This window comes from Lycium barbarum, chromosome 7 (genome assembly GCF_019175385.1).
Source record: "Lycium barbarum isolate Lr01 chromosome 7, ASM1917538v2, whole genome shotgun sequence".
Taxonomy (NCBI): domain Eukaryota; kingdom Viridiplantae; phylum Streptophyta; class Magnoliopsida; order Solanales; family Solanaceae; genus Lycium; species Lycium barbarum.
Window position 1 is genome coordinate 10,642,771 of NC_083343.1, and position 16,662 is coordinate 10,659,432.

The following is a 16,662-nucleotide window of genomic DNA, read 5'->3' on the forward strand; positions in this document are numbered from 1 at the left end:
AGAAATATTAAACTTAATAAACAAAATACATAGAAATAATAAACAACAACAACATAGCACAAACAATATTCCAAAATTTCAGCTTTTCTTTCAAAGCATTTTTCTCGTGTTGAGTTTCTCTTAGGGTTGGGCGTTCGGTTTTATCAAACTTCGGTTTGGCTATTTCGGGTTCGATTTTTTGAAGGTGGACACCAAACACCGAACCAAACTAGTTCGGTTCGGTTCTTTCGGTTTCGGTTTTTTAAAGTTCGGTTCGGTTTCGGTTTTTTCAATTCGGTTTTTTTAATATAATAATAGAAGTGATTCCATTGACACTAATTCATATTCTCAAAAGGAATAAAACATAAAACAAATAAATTGAAATTAAAATCAAACAAACAGGATACACAAGAACAGAAAACTATAATCATGACATAGGATTACTAGGTGTTATATACATACCGTAAGAATAATTAAGAAAACACATAAAGGACATACATTAATCCTAAAGAGACATCCTAGTTACCTTTCTTTGTTAAGGATATTTGATTTTTTCAATTGAAGTGGAAAATTAGGGATACAAATGCAAAAGAGGACTTATTACAATTGGGTTTTTTTTGCTTTAAACTTAATGGGCCTGGACTATTTTGATTTTTTTGGGTAATGTATTAAATTTCGATGCGCGTTCGGTTTTTCGGTTCAGTTTTATCAAACTTCGGTTCGACTATTTCGGTTTCGGTTTTTTGAAGATGGACACCAAACACCGAACCAAACTAGTTCGGTTCGGTTCAGTTTGTTGAAGTTTCGGTTCGGTTTTCTATTTTCGGTATTTATGCCTAGCCCTAGTTTCTCTAACGTTAGCCTTGAAAACTTTGTTTTTCTTTGGATTCTTTTAGCAAGACCTCCAAAAGGTCAATCTTTTCTATAGCTTCCAAAAGCTTAAATTGCAAGTCAAACTTCACGGTATCTCTTGAGATACGTGAAGTTGCGGTATCTCTATCAATAGGAGGCTTTTTAATCTTCACCGCCACCGTTTTATCCACGGGAACGCTATCTTCCCAACGAAAATGTTTGCAACCGCCCATATCATATAAACATTACAAGAAATTCTATTTTTAAAAGTATAATATGTAGATAATGTGAAAAAAAATTAAACCCTAAAAAAATGTAAAAACACTTACTTCTGGCACTTTACATCGCCAAAAACGACGCTCCGGATTATCTTTGGTCCTTGATGTTTTTAGCTTACAATAATGACCACATTCACAAACATCGGGTTCTATAGCAAAGTTTGACGTTTCAGAGCTTTGAGACATGATTTTGGTGGTGGTGGGGGAGGAGAGGGGGGGGGGGGGGGGGCGCTAAACTATGTTGAAAGAGAGAAAATGAAGGAGGTGAAGAAGAGTAGCTTGGAAAATGAAGCTGGGTGGGATTTTATTAAACCCATATTGCTCACTAAATTAGTGCGCAATAGGGCAAAACTGCAAAATTGCAGTTTGGTCCTATTGCGCACTAAATTAATGCGCAAAGGTTAGTTCAGTAACTTTTTTTTCTGGGATATTTTGATATCTTTCATCACATTTTGGGTCATTTAGGTTGCGAACTCGATGAAGTTCTACACTAGGCTAACGTGAACGTGAGAATAAACAGTTCTTATCTTTTACTCTGCGTTTCACATTTTTTTTTTTGTAACATTATAAAATAACACTCTTAATAAAATTTTCCATCAGGACAAAATAAGAAAATAAAGAAATGACATAAAAAAGAAAAGAAAGCTCAAACTAAACAAAAAAAAAAAATGTCTCTTTCCCCTCGAAAACCAACTATTACCATCTAGCTCAATTTTATAACCAAAGGACATATGTCCTCTTGTTAAGGCTAATTGTTTAGAGGACATTTTTTCCTATGTGCTTCATTATCACAATTTCACACCTACAGAATATTGACCACACTTACTGTGTCTGTAAAGAGATATTCTTGCTTTTCTCTGCGGATGTAAGAGATTCATGTATATATTGAACAATTCTGTTGTTTTGTTCGTGTTGGTGTCGGAATTTTTTGTGTGGAGCTCTGGTTCCCTCTGCACTATGAAATGAAAAACTTAGAGATGATGAGTTTGTTAGAAGTAGGGTTGGAAAAATTAGCCCATGAAAATATATGATAAAGTTTGCGCTGGTCATTGACCCGCCCATCTGTTAGTTCAGCCTATTTCAGCTCATCAAACATTGGGGTTGATATGTGCCACAAATTGACCCATGATTAATATTATCAAAATATTGTTAAAAAGATATGTTTTTATTTGATATGCTATATATAGCCATAACAAAGAAAAAAAGATACTTTTACTAGGTACTAAAATTATAAAAGAACAAAAAACAAAACAAAATTAAATTAGTATGAATTGGACGGTTTGAGTTATGACCCGCTTTTTAGTCCAAGCTATTTCAGCCCAAATAGCTTTTGTGCTGGTCATTTATTAACTCAACCCATTTTAACCCACCCGAAATTCAATCCAACCCAATGATCATTTGACACCTTAGTCAAAAGTTTCGCATAGGCTATGTATGGATGGGGTATTTTTTATATTAGCTATAGATGGGGTATATGTTCTCCTACAATAATTCTCATCTCATTGACTAATTTGTGGGGTTGAGTCAGTTTTAAAGCTCATTTTTTATATTGTATTCGAGTTAGACTCATCCTAACTCTCTATATACTCAATATTGGGCTCAGATATTATATTGTTCACTCTCCAAATATCTAGATCTTGAGCGTGCGGGGTGTTAGAAGCTATCATTATCAGTTATGGTGGGGTATTTGTTTTTTTATAGGGTTTTAAATGATCATCATAAGTAATTAGATTTCGAGGTTGAGTTAGGATTGAGTTCCATTTTTTGGAGCAACTCAATTCTCACTAGGACTAACAAAGATTACTAATTTGGAGTTTCTATGTACTGACTTTCTTTTCATATGTAGGTGACTTCGTAATTAATTGGTTGATCTACATAATAATATAGAAAATCTATAATCTATTTTAACTCTACTACTTAATACTATTTATCAAGTAATTTGTACTTAATTCAGAAGAAATATTTTTTTATCCGTTTGTTACTAGTTAGTCAATGTGCAGATATATTTAGACCACTAAGTATAAGTTCTAGGGTATTGGGAATTTGGGATGTAACAATTGATTGTAGATAAAGTAGGTACCAGTATCATTGCAAATGAAAAGAACATATTCCTATTTGGGAAGTCAGATGATATATATTGCTGAGTACCGAAGTCAAAGCAAGAAAAGTAAAAGGAAAATGACATAAAGAATAAAGTCAAGTGTTACTTCTTCTTTACTAATTTGTTTTGGCTATATAAATATATGGCTATCGTTTCAAGTACGTAGTATCATTTCAACAAAGAAGAGAAGATTTACCTCAAATGTGCTCTGCCGATAATTTCTTCATTTTTATTATTCGAATTCCAAAACTCTAATTTAGAAGCTACAATTTAGTGTATTTTGAAGTAGCCGAATGTAATGTATTACCCTTCCAAGTCTATCGATCGGTTATTTTTTTTTTTTTTTAAATAAACTACATGTATATTTATTTGGTCCCGTGCCCAGATAAACATTGAGTTGTGCGAAATATTCCTCGAGTTGATGTTTTTATATCATAATGGTCCTACTATTTACTCACGACTAATATGCTCTATAAGGTGGTCATGATGAAATGGTAAATTCCGCTTCATTCTTAATTAGAGGTCTCAATATGAGTTGTGGAAATTGAGTCGCCATTAATACAGAGCGTTTTATCCCCAAATAGGGACTGTTGACACAAATTTAAATTAGTTAGGTTTCAATACGGATACTGAACACCGAATGAGAAACAAATAAGAAATTCTCTATAACTTCTAAGTCCACGAGTAAAACATTCACATGCAACATGAAATATTATTCCTTTACCTCATAATTTAGTGTGAATCAATATGCTCTATAACTTCAAGTTCACAAGCAAGGCAAGCACATGTAATATGAAATAGTATTCCAGCTTTATCTCCTAATTTAACGTGTGATCTATTGATTCTTTTGACCTGTCCCTTTACATATGCAGAATTTGCATTTTAGGGACCATATTCAGCTTCAAGATATTTATTGAGATTAAGTGGCTTTAGAAATAAATTAAATGGCCTCCTTGAATTAGATTAATATATATTCTGTATAGATTACCTTCCATAATGAGAATTATTTTATTTCTCTATAGTGAAAACATAATTAATTAAGTAAAAATTTATGTCTCTAAGATCTTAAGTCTTTAGAGTAAGTAGATGGTCGCATAGTTTAACATGGTATCAAAGCAGGTTCTGGGTTTGAATATTATTAGCATCCATTATCAAAAACAATTTTCATGTGCTTGACGCATGCATGAAAAAGAATCAGGTTCGCACGTGAAGGGCACGTTAAAAATAAAAATTAAATACTCCCTCAAATGGTCACACATTTTAGCATGCTAACATCAAATCAATTAATAAAATACATAAATTCCTTATAGGATCATTTTCTTTTTCAAAATATAACTGGTTATATTCCTCTGATTTCTTTAGTGGCATGGACTTTCTTGATTTCTTTTCCTTTTGGGGCACTTTCAATTTCAATTTTTTTTTGCGAATCTATCAGACTCTCTGTGAGAACAAAGTCAAGGACCTAAAATGGTGCAGAAAAGCTCCTTTACTTGCTATTACTATTCTCCTCTTCTCAACTTGGAAATCAAACTGATTATATTAGAAATTGTTTCGAACTACTTACTGCAGTATCCATCCAAAACGTCCGTAGTGGATGGATATATAGGAACTCATCACCCTTAACTAGAGATCTCGAATGCTTGTGAACAGCGGGGGACTCAGGATTTGAGTAAGGGGGTTCAATGAAAAAGTAAACACACGAAGAAGCCAAAAGGGGGTTCAACGTCTAATATATAACTAGTTTCTCGACACGTGCGTTGCACGTGTTTATCAAGTTGTATAGTATATGATTTAAGAAAATAATATCAATATAAATTTTACAATTAATAAATATATAATATCCTAAACAATAAGATCATTTCCCGTGGAACAAGTAAGCTACCAAGAAGATTATTAAAAATGCACTAACTCCGAATTTGAAAGCAACAAACTTTAAAAGTCCCATAAGCTTCGGAAGCCATGACTTGTAATGTAATTGTATTAGCATAAGTTAAAATTTTGCTATGTGCGGACTAAAACATAAATTATTTATTTCGGAGCTTGATCTATTACTCTTTGAATTGTCAGGTTGATTGGCGCATTATTAACATGAATAGTTGATATTTCATAGAGTTCCCTAGTTAGTGTATCATACCTACATTTTAAAATTACAAATTTCATAAATAACATTTACTTATCTATGTAGTAAATCAATCGAATACTTTTCTTGAAAAATTATGTAATATATATTTACCTTTCATTTGTAATAACTATTATCTCTCTTCTTATGCTCCCTTCTTCTCCAATAAGTAGTTTCAATATTTACTACCATTCAAATGGACGAAAATAATTCATAAAGACCTATAAATTTTTTAGAAAAGATAATATTCTCACTAAAATTTCTGCCTCTTGGCTTTCAACAATACAAAACCATTATAAATTTTTTGGATGGAGGTGTACATATTTGTGTATATTTGGATCATGAATGAAAACATCTCCAGACAATTCCAACTCCAAACAAGTTATTCACTTATTTGCACTTAACTTAAATAAGAGTAGCTTTAAAAACGTAGAAGCAGAATTGAGCTCAAGCTGACAATCACATTTTGAAATGAATCTTCTCTATATAGTACAATCCTAACCCAATAAGATTAATGATACAATCACAAATATGTATCAATCTTTTTCAACCGCATAATCCAACTAACATCTTAGAGTAGTATATAAAATAAATTTACATTGAATGTAATACTAAATCTGTATGATATGAAAAAGAATAGCAATTTTCAATTGAAAGTTCGTTTCCGAACAACAAAATTTGAAAGTTTGTTCCAAACAAGCACAAAACTTTACAAACAGAAACTTCAGCCAAACAATAATTCCACTATCGAGTAAAACCTAACATGACGTCGACTTAAGAGGTTAAGTTTCTTTAAAAGAGCAACGCCGAATATCTCACGTTAAAACGATCCATCATCCATGTTCTTACACTAAATAATAAATATCCTACCACCGAATAAATTTTCTTAATAGTTTTGTCTATTGAGTTCTTAGTTGTGTGTGTTATAAATTATAATAGAAGACTAATAACACTCTATAAGCTTAAATAGTACTCCTTTTTCATCATAAAACTTTGACTTTCTAAATAATTTGCAGAGAATATAGTTGACCCCATATTTTATGTATCAACAAACTTCAATATATGTCATTATATGCATGCAGACGAGTATAAAGGCACAATGTCGTATTAATGTGCAATTCACAACGTGATGTGCATATGTTAGGATGACATAAGAACATCTAAGATCGGAATATTTATCACAGTTGTTAACATGAATCGAACAACTAAAAAATTATTGTTTACCTCATCATAATAGTTATGTACTTATGTCTTCAACCTTTAATGAAAGCCACAAGAATGATTAAATAGAAGTCTCACATTTTGTTTCATCTGATCTCAAAATGACATACTTACGTTCAAGTATAAATATGATTCAATCAAATAATATACTTATATCATTTCACTACACCAGAGTAATTTGCGTTTTAGTGAAGGAATAACAACTACTAACTTTCAAATATATATTTCTACTAATGGTATCCATGAGAAAGGCTTTGGCCATATAAGAAATTCCTTCGGACATTGCATACTGGATTTTATTTTTTAATCATTATAAATTATAGCCAAGGTGTTGATGTAATGAATTAACTCATATTGTATTTTTTTTCAATGGATGTGCATCCATGTGGTACAAAATTCCTTGATGACTATAATTATTTAGATTAAAATTTTTCTTGTAACAATAATCCTTTCGCTCTTTTGTTGCTCTGGCGGTCGGTCGACTGAGTCTAAACTAAATTCATCAAAATTAGTTTCTTCTAAATAAACCATCTCTTTTAGATAGTAGGGGTTGAAGAACAATTAAATATGTGGAAAATTAAACTGTCTAAATATATGCAGGGTGGGAATGAGTACACGAAAAGAAAATTCACAGACATGCAAATTGACTAACAACTATTGGTCAAAACGATTAGTGTCACACCAGCGAGTGTTGAAGCGGCAAAGAACAATTCACAACCAAGGATTAGTGTCAACGCCATTTTCCTTTTAACACCGCGAAATCGTTTTTTTTTTTTTTTTCTTATTGAAGGAGACATGTTTTTGTTTTCAATGAATGGGCACATCATTCGTATCCAAGAGCGGTTTTGGGCTAGTTTCTACACTATTGTTTTTAAAAATAAATAGCAAAATTATGGTTTTTAAAGAAGGGTATTTTAGTAATTTAACTTTTAAGTTTAGAGGTTCATGCTTTTAATATAACTAGTTTCTCGGTACGTGCGTTGCACGTGTATTTTGACTTCCGAGTCATATAGTACGTGGTTGTAAAATGATATCAATATTATAAATCAAAGACTTCATGTCACCTAGTCACTCTTAGTTAATGTCGATTGATATTCATCCCGAAAGTGCGAAAGCTAGAGTATGTTCCTTATGCAAATTCTGCATCTTTTTTTAGCTTTATCAAATGTGTTCATTATTACAAACATTTCATCATTCTTAGAATTTCTTTCAAATGTATCAACATTTTATCCTTAAGAGAAGAATATTGTACAAGACATTGAAAAAGAAAATTTGGACTTTAGTATCCAATATTTACCTTTAAAAGAAAAAATCGTTTAATAATTACATAAGCCTAGGCATCCTTCATTTTATTTTGGTGTGATTTTACTGTTATAATTGCAATGAGATTCGTGATTCTCTTATTTTGGTTTCTACAAAATAAATATAAAGACACACCATAGTAGATCATATAATTTCTTATTAGCTGCACAAGAGACAACACTTCAATGGTTCTTTTTTCTTTTGAATCTTTGGCCGAGAAAACTCAGAAAGAAGTTTGTTTTAGAAAGGTCTCTTAATCTATTTTCCCATCTTGTGAAAAACTTCCGTTGGTGCAGCATATAATAAAATTTAAGAAGTTAATTGGAACAAAGTAGTGAATATGAGGTGATCGTGACAAAATATATAAGACTTTTGATTCAGTAAATTCAATCTTTTGTGTGTATAAGGCAGAAGGCCTCAAAAATGATTTTCCAAAAATGGGTGATCAAAAGATGAATTATTATCCCTCTCTTGATAGTTGTTACTTTGGTGGCCTGTTTTTCCCTCTCCTCTTCTTGTTCTATTGTTTAGAACCATAAATAAATCAGAAAAATAGTACCATATAATTTTAATATAAACAGGATTGATTTCAGGTTTGCTTAGCCAAAAGGAAATAACAAGTCAGGTAAGATAACAACTTCATGATCCAGTATTTACATTGGCACCATTCTCCTCTTCACTTTCTCAAAGACATTTCATTAAATCATGGTAAATACTAAACCTAGAAAGTATCGAGGTGTAAACAAGCCATAATGGAAAGATCGAATAAGTGAGGTAAAAAAAATTAGAAAATACAACTAAACTTTGAGGTGAGTATCGGGGTCCGCTATTCCTGCAAAATGTCAAGGCAGATGGCTATAATTGTTGTTGATGGAAAATATAGGAATATATAGGAGCCAATTATACAACTTGTTGCTTTAAATTTTACAATCTTTTACTCCCCACATTAGTTTATATTATATGATTAGCCAAATTAAGTTTACATAAACTTTGTAACGATCACATACACAGTAGATTAATAAAACATCATAATTTATGCGCATCATCACATAGGATCAATTAGAACACGAAGGAGTTATGCCAAAAACTATAGATGACCAACCTTATATATAATAACCAATCCAAAGAAATTGTAAAAAACGATATATAGATGAGCAAACACAATTAAAATCGAAGCAGAAAACCGTTAGACTGACTTTATCCCTGACTTTATGGAATCGCTGTTCACTGAAAAGATTGTGGAGTTAATCATTCAAACAAAGAAAGAAAGAAAGACAAAAAATATCTAGAAGCCTGAAAAATAACATTTATAGAATGGGGTTGTTGTTTTTTTATCTTGAAAGAAAGAATAGGAATTCTAGAAGACAAAGCGAAGGAGACAATGAGAGAACTTACACAGTTGATTTGCCGAAGATAGTGCGCGCCAAGGATTTAGGCAAGGAAAAAGGTGGACAGAATAGTTATAGCACCAAAACTCTAAGGAAAAGTGATAAAAAAAAAAATTGCCTGTCGATTGAGTGGTAGAAGCCAGAGAAAAAAACTAAATGTATCAACCCTTTACTGAAGCAATGATATTTCAGAACAGACGCAACGTTATGAAAAGCTTCGCTCCTTTGTTTTTTTTTTTAACGCTTGAATAAGTGGATATTTAGGGTTTACTTGGAAGGACAGGTTAGTAATTTAACTTTTAAGTTAGGAAGTTCATGCTTTTAATATAATATAGTTATAGATATAGATATATATATATATACGCAAAAACTAATTTTAATCATGTATAAAACAATGTAATTTTTCGCCCTTGGACCTTCATCCCTCCGTTATCATGAGCCTGCAAAAGAAAAAAATTATGGTAAGGAGTGCTTCTCCTGATAATGTTACATGAGATGCAATACATTCCGCCCGAATGAAATGATTGGAGATAAAGTCGTGAGTGCAACTGTCCATGCAATGGAAGAGAAGTTATTCCTTTTTGGGGGAATCAGATAATGTAGCTGGGAGAAACCAAAAGTCAAAGCAATAAAAGGATAAGGGATCATCCCAAAATTTAGATGGTCCCATCTGGCTGTCTTCTGTCTTTGCTCCTAACTCCGCCAACTTATGCGCCACTTTGTTTGCCTCCTTGTAGATCTGTGTCGCCGTTTGGATTCCCAGCGTCGTCATTAGGGACCTGCAATCATGGAGAATATTTGTGTGAGTTCGAATGGCTATTCCTTCTGCCATCTAATTCCACGAGAAGTGGTAATAGATTTCTTGATTGGGCCATTTGTAGTCCTTTTAGTAGGGCCTCTATCTCCGCATGCAGCAAGGATTTGTAGTCCTTTTAGTAGGGCTTGTATCTCCGCATGCAGCGAGGATTATGTATTTGTTGACACTTAATTTTTGACTTTTCATAATTTTTTTTTAATTACCCAGAATTTTTGAATCTCGAACAGAGTGAAATATGTATTTTATGAGCCAAAATGATTTTTACAAAATTATTTTGATAATATTTTTCCATTTCATTGGGCAAAATAAATGCAAATATCTATTGTAAGTCATTTAAAATATTTTTCATATTTTTAACTATTAATATTAAAGTACTTGTCAAATTAATCAGAAAATAACTGATAAAGTATGAGTAGGATTTAAAAGGGTGTGGCGACTGTACTTATCTATTTATTCTGATTAATTTTATATCATATTGCGTGAACTAATCTTAGTCGGCCTATGATGCTTACCGATACGTGTGGTGTATTGATACTACTCTTGCTACAACTTTTTCGAGTGTATATGTGTTTCAGGTTATTGCTTGAAGGTTTCACTTAGTTGCAATGGCAGAGATCTTCCTACAGCTTCTGAGCATCTCGTTCCAAGGCAGAATTTGTGTCGTTTTAATTATTTTAAGTTTATTCCTCTGTATTATAGAAGTTCTTGTACACGTCAAGACTAGGTCCTGAGAAAGTGTAAACTCTAATTTTATAAAGAGTGTCATTTGTGTTTTCTCACTTAATGTTTACGTTTATCGGCTATTGAATGGAAAAATGAGTTTCAATAATGAGTTGGTTGGTAAGGGTTCGCCTACTAGGAGGTAATCAAGTAGGTGCCCGCACGATCAGTAATTTGGGTCATGACATGATATTTAGAATTGACTAAGTGTAATAGTATATAGTAGCTCGTAGGAGAAAAGAAACGCACTGGGTCATTTTAGTTTTGTACTGAAGAATCAGCTTCGATAGGGGAAGGAAACATGCTTTTTTATTCTAGGTCCATCCTTGTTTGAATCTTTTTCTAGTATTAGTAGTGTTTACATCTACTTGGTTTAGTTTTTGTTGGGTTTTGTATGGAGTAAAAGTGCAAGGTGGCGTTAATAGGCAGTGTTTACGCACTGGTCATGTTTATTTCTCCCTCCATTCCATAATAAGTGACTCTTTTGGCTCATGCACACCCCTTAAGAAATTGTTAATTCCTAGAAAATTAGGAGTGTTTTTACTAACTTACCCCTAATTATATTTTAAGTTAACATTGCAACTGAGTAGTAGGTAATTAAAACTTTAGTTGGATGAACACTTAACGAGGGAGTATCTTTAAACCTTCAACTAACAAAGCTTAATGACTTCAATGAATCTCTTGGAGTACATACAGTTAATAGATGAAACTTTAGAACAAAAATCACAAGATGTAAAAATTTCAATTGTAAATTGTGAACTTCAAGTGATTCTTCAACTTTCATGTCCATGGAGTGTCAAACTATTTCAAGTGATTCTTCAACTTTCATATCCATGGAGTATTGAACTATTTCAAATGACTCCTCAAAATTTATTTTCATGGAGTGACTACTATTCGTTTTGATATACAGGAGAAGAGTTATGCTAGCATGATACTACAGATAATGTGAACACCATTTCATTTGACATAAAATATTGTGCTTATATAATTAAATGCCTAGAAAAAGAAAATGTAATTAATGATTATTGAAACAAGGACAATTTTGGAAGAATTTTTCCAAAATATTCTTGAAATCCTAAAATGTCACTTATTTTGAAATAAAATAAAAGGCCTAAAAGGTCACTTAATATGGAATGGAGGGAGTAACTGCTTTGGATAGTTTTGCTAGTTTTTAGGAATTGGGGGTATAAATCATATTTTATATTTTTTAGAAAAAATATATTTCAATAACTAAATATTATTTGCAAAAATTATGGCGAAACACAACTCCAACTTCAAAAATTCCAAAAAAAAAAAAAAACTGGCAAGACACTTTCTCTCTCTAGAATGAGAGCTTCTCTCAGCTAAGGCTGGATGGCGAAGAAGCAGCATACTGGAGGGAGAGGGCAAGGAGAAACACAAAATCAACCGGCGACCATCGGAATGAAGGGAGTACCACAATCAGGAGATGTGAAGAAAAACGAAGTCTGAATGTGCTACAAGGAGTAACTGAATGTGCTACAAGGAGTAACACCACTGCAATTGTAGAATACAACACCGATAGGGCCATTAATGGTCACACCTATGGCAAAAGGAAAGGCGGATATCAACATCCGAAACAAATCGACCGCACCACAAAGTGATGGTAAATAATTGAGGGCAGATGAGATTGGTTTGATGGAGAACTCGAACAGCGATTCAGGTACCACTAAAACCCTAACCCCTAAATCATGGAGTAAAGTGGTAGGGCACACACCTCCAGATGAGAGGTTTGACTTAGAAGAAACGAAATCACCTGATCGATGTGTCAAACTTACAATAGAAGATGTGAAGGAAGAAATTGAGTACTGGCAATCAGCGGTGGTGTGCTTTGTACTTGGGTCGAACCTTCCACTGACTATAATTGAAGGTTATTTCAAAATACTTTGGGGCCTATTGGGTATAGATAGAATTGCCCAAATTAGTAAAGGGGTTTTCATAGTAAGGTTTCATAGTGTTGATAGTCGTACTAAAGCAGTTGAAGAGGGAATGCCAATCATCGACAAGAAACTAGTAGTGGTGAAACCATGGAAGCCAGGAATGGAACTAAGCAGAGTCATGGTTGAGCAGGTCCCTATTTGGATTCGATTGGTATGGTTGGACCTAAAATATTGGGGATAAACGCCTTTGACTAAAATTGCTGGATTAGTGGGCAAACCTATTAAAGCAGATATAGCCACGACAATGAAAGATAAGCTTATGTATGTAAGAGTCATAGTGGAAGTGCCTTTGAACCAAACATACTCGGAATTTGTGATGTTTGAGAATGAACTGGGGCAGATCATTGAGCTACGGGTGGAGTATGAGTGGAAACCAATCCTTTGTCACCATTGTGGAAACTTTGGGCATGATAAGCAGAATTGTAGAAGATTACAGAAGTGGGCACATGTAGCTCTAGTGACCCCTGATAATGAGCAAAGTCAGTGGCAAGATCAACAAGTAGTCCAGAAGAATGAGAGAGGGAAGACAGTGCAGAATGACAGGGGAAAGGCAATGCAGAATGGTCCTAAGAGACAAGTGCAGCCAAAAGGGGTGTCCATCCCCACTGGGAATACCTTTGAACCTCTAGTAAATCACATAGAAGTGGCCACCAGCACACAAACGAATGAGCCTGCTAATCCTGTAAAGGGGGGAGGGTGGGGGGAAGCAGAATTAAGTACAAGCTCATAATAGCCCTGATAAGAGAACAGGGGAACAACAGAAGGAAAATGTTACAATCCAGGTGGGTAGTGTCAAGATGGATGTACCATCTACGCAAGGATTGGGTCCAGGTACTGGGAGGGGAGGAGATACCCCCCTTTCCAATGGATAAAATTGGCTTCTGGAATACTAGGGGCCTGAATAGACAGGATAAACAGAGAGAAATGAACCTGTTTATGCACAACTGCAAAGTTGGTCTGTTTGGGCTTCTGGAGACAAAGGTTAAAAGACCAAAAACATCAATAGCTGCTCTTAACCTTTGTACCGGTTGGTCTTTCAGTACAAACCTTCCACACCACCATGGTGGCAGGAATTGGCTACTCTGGACCCCACAATTTTTCAATGTAAATATACTAAGGACATCAGCACAAGTTATACATTGTGAGGCAGAACATAGAGGTACTAAACAACAGTTTCAGGTGACAATTGTCTATGGGTATAAAGACCAGGCATTAAGAAGGGAATTATGGCAAGAATTGGAACAAATATATGGTATAGTCCAATAATGAGCTTGTGCAGTAATGGGGGACTTTAATTGTGTCCTCAACAGAGATGAAAGAGTAGGCAGACCAGTTTCAATGTAAGAGATCAGATATTTCAAGCTTTGTGTGGGAGTGTGCTCTTTGCAAGAACTTAAATCCTCTGGTGCATTCTATACTTAGAACAATAAACATGGTGATAGCAGTAGGGTGTATAGTAGAATCCATAAGGTGCTAGTTAATGGAGCTTGGCTAACTACACTCCCAAGCTCTGAGGTACATTTTGGCAATGAAGGACTTATGGACTACTGCCCAGCAATAATTAACTGGGATAATGGCCAACAGAGTAATCAATACAGATTCAGTTACTTCAACATGTGAAGTCAAGCCCCAAACTTCTAGGTACTGGTAAAGGAAAGTTGGGATAAGAACATTGAAGGCACTCAAATGTTTAGACTGGTAGGTAAGCTAAATAGACTCAAGTCCACTCTCAGAGCCATAAACAGGAATCACTTTACAGATGTAGAGGTAAAAGCAGACAAAGCTAAGGCTGAACTGGAAACTTGTCAAACTGCACTACAACAAGATCCAAAAAACCTTAATTTGATTACTGTTGAAGCTCAACTAGCTAAAGACTACCAGAAATGGAGCCAAGCAAGGAGACAATATTTGCAGCAAAAAATGTAAAGTTCACTAGTTGGCACATGGGGACTTAAACACTAAGTTCTTCCATAGCATGCTTAAGGCAAGAAGAAACACCAACAAAATATTTACCATAAGGGACAATACTGGAAATACTATAAATGACATGAATGGCATAACTGAAGTTTTTGTGGAATTCTATACTAATATGTTGGGTAAAGCTGGTAGTCACAAAACCAATGTATGCAGTACTACTGTAAAAAAAAAAAAGGCCCAGTACTTTCAGCTGAGCAAAGGGAGATGCTAATAAAAGACTTTACTGCTTTGGAGGTGAAAAAATCTCTATAGGACATAGCAGGGGACAAAGCCCCTGGCCCTGATAGCTTTGGCAGCCAGTTCTTCAAGGACTGCTGGGACACTATAAATGGAGATCTGATAGCTAATGTACAAGAATTCTTCAGGTCAGGAAAGATCCTTAAGGCTTGGATAATACTGTGATTACTTTAGTACCAAAATCTACTCATGCAGAAACAGTGAGGGATTACAGGCCCATAGCCTGTTGCAATACAATTTACAAGGTGGTGTCTAAAATGCTTTTAAACAGATTGAAGACAGTCTTACCCAGCATAATCTCTGCCAACCAGAGTGCCTTTGTAGCTAGTAGAACCATAGTCCAAAATGTGCTAATCTGTCAGGATTTGGTCAGGCTATATAACAGAAAGCAATCAACTAGCAGCTGCTTAATAAAAATTGACTTGAAGAAAGCATACGATACATTGGAATGGGCATTTGTCGAAAAAATGTTATACACATTGGAATTCCCTCACCACTGTATCAAATGGATTATGAATTGCATAAGTACTGTCCAGTACTCCATAGCTATAAATGGTGGAATGTATGGTAGTATTAAATGTAAGAGAGGAATAAGACAAGGGGACCCAATATCCCCCTTGATCTTTGTTATTTGTATGGAGTATTTCACTAGGATTATGAATGTGGTGGCTCAACAGGAAAGGATTTGGGATCCACACAAAGTGCAAAAGTCTAAAACTAAACCACCTCTGCTTTGCTGATGATGTATTACTGTTCAGCAAGGGGAATTTCCAATCAGTGTTACTGCTACTAAGGGGACTGAAAACCTTTTCTAACTCCTCTGGATTGAACACAAATGCGACTAAGTCCAACTTTTTTAGTGTCAATATGCCTTCACATAGCCTTAATGATCTAATAGAGTTGACAGGGTATGCAAAGGGGGTCCTACCATTTAGATACCTTGGTGTGCCAATCTCATCCAAGAGGATTTCTAAAATGGATTGTGAAGTTCTATTGGACAAAGTGACTACAAGAATAAAAACCTGGGGTACTAGACATCTATCATATACTGGAAGGGTATTGCTAGTGAATTTTGTACTGCTCCATGTTCACAGCTACTGGTCGTCAATTTTCATACTTCCTAAGCAGGCCCTTAAAGCTATCACTGCACTGTGCAGAAATTTTCTATTGGATGGAAAGGTAGCAACAAATAAAAGTCCCCTAGTGGCTTGAAACCTGGTCTGTAGAGCAAAACATGAAGGAGGGTTGGGGATCACTGAATGCATAAAGTGGAATGAGGCTGCAATTGCTAAATATGTATGGAACATTGCTCAGAAGGCTAATAATCTCTAGGTAAAATGGATCAGTCATGTGTACCTGAAGAATACTGAGTGGGGGTCCTATTACCACCCAATGGACTGTTGTTGGTACTGGAAGAAATTCTGCAAAATTAGGGACTTGTTTGCCCCTGGGTTCATTCAGAATGGGTGGGAAAGTGCTAATGGGTCATACACGATTGACAGCGGGTATAAATGGAGAATGAGAGAAAGAGAGGTTTGGCTATGGGGAAGATGGGTATTGAGTAGGGGGAATTTTCCAAAGCACGGCTTTATTAGCTGGCTGACCATGTATCAGAGGCTTATAACCAAGGCAAGACTCTACCACCTTGGCATAAGCTTAGATGACAGATGTGTGATGTGTGGGCACTATGAGAAGACTGTACACCATGCCTTT

The 16,662-nt window shown here is 34.7% G+C and overlaps 1 protein-coding gene across 1 annotated transcript; it reads left to right on the forward strand.

Moving 5' to 3' along the window:
- Positions 1-14,782: 14,782 nt before the first annotated feature.
- On the forward strand, positions 14,783-16,161 carry LOC132601271 (uncharacterized). The gene is made up of 4 exons (XM_060314371.1): positions 14,783-14,857; positions 14,965-15,077; positions 15,221-15,511; positions 15,627-16,161. The coding sequence occupies exons 1-4, from the start codon at positions 14,783-14,785 to the stop codon at positions 16,159-16,161; spliced, it is 1,014 nt and encodes a 337-aa protein (XP_060170354.1).
- The last annotated feature ends 501 nt before the right edge of the window (positions 16,162-16,662 follow it).

Bases quoted from the DNA above. Each gene is read 5' to 3' on its own strand.
- LOC132601271 (XM_060314371.1), top strand. From the start codon at position 14,783: ATGAATGGCATAACTGAAGTTTTTGTGGAATTCTATACTAATATGTTG. The intron at 15,078-15,220 runs GTCAGGAAAGAT...GCTTTTAAACAG, and splicing joins AATGTACAAGAATTCTTCAG to ATTGAAGACAGTCTTACCCA. The intron at 15,512-15,626 runs GTATGGTAGTAT...GTGGCTCAACAG, and splicing joins ATAGCTATAAATGGTGGAAT to GAAAGGATTTGGGATCCACA.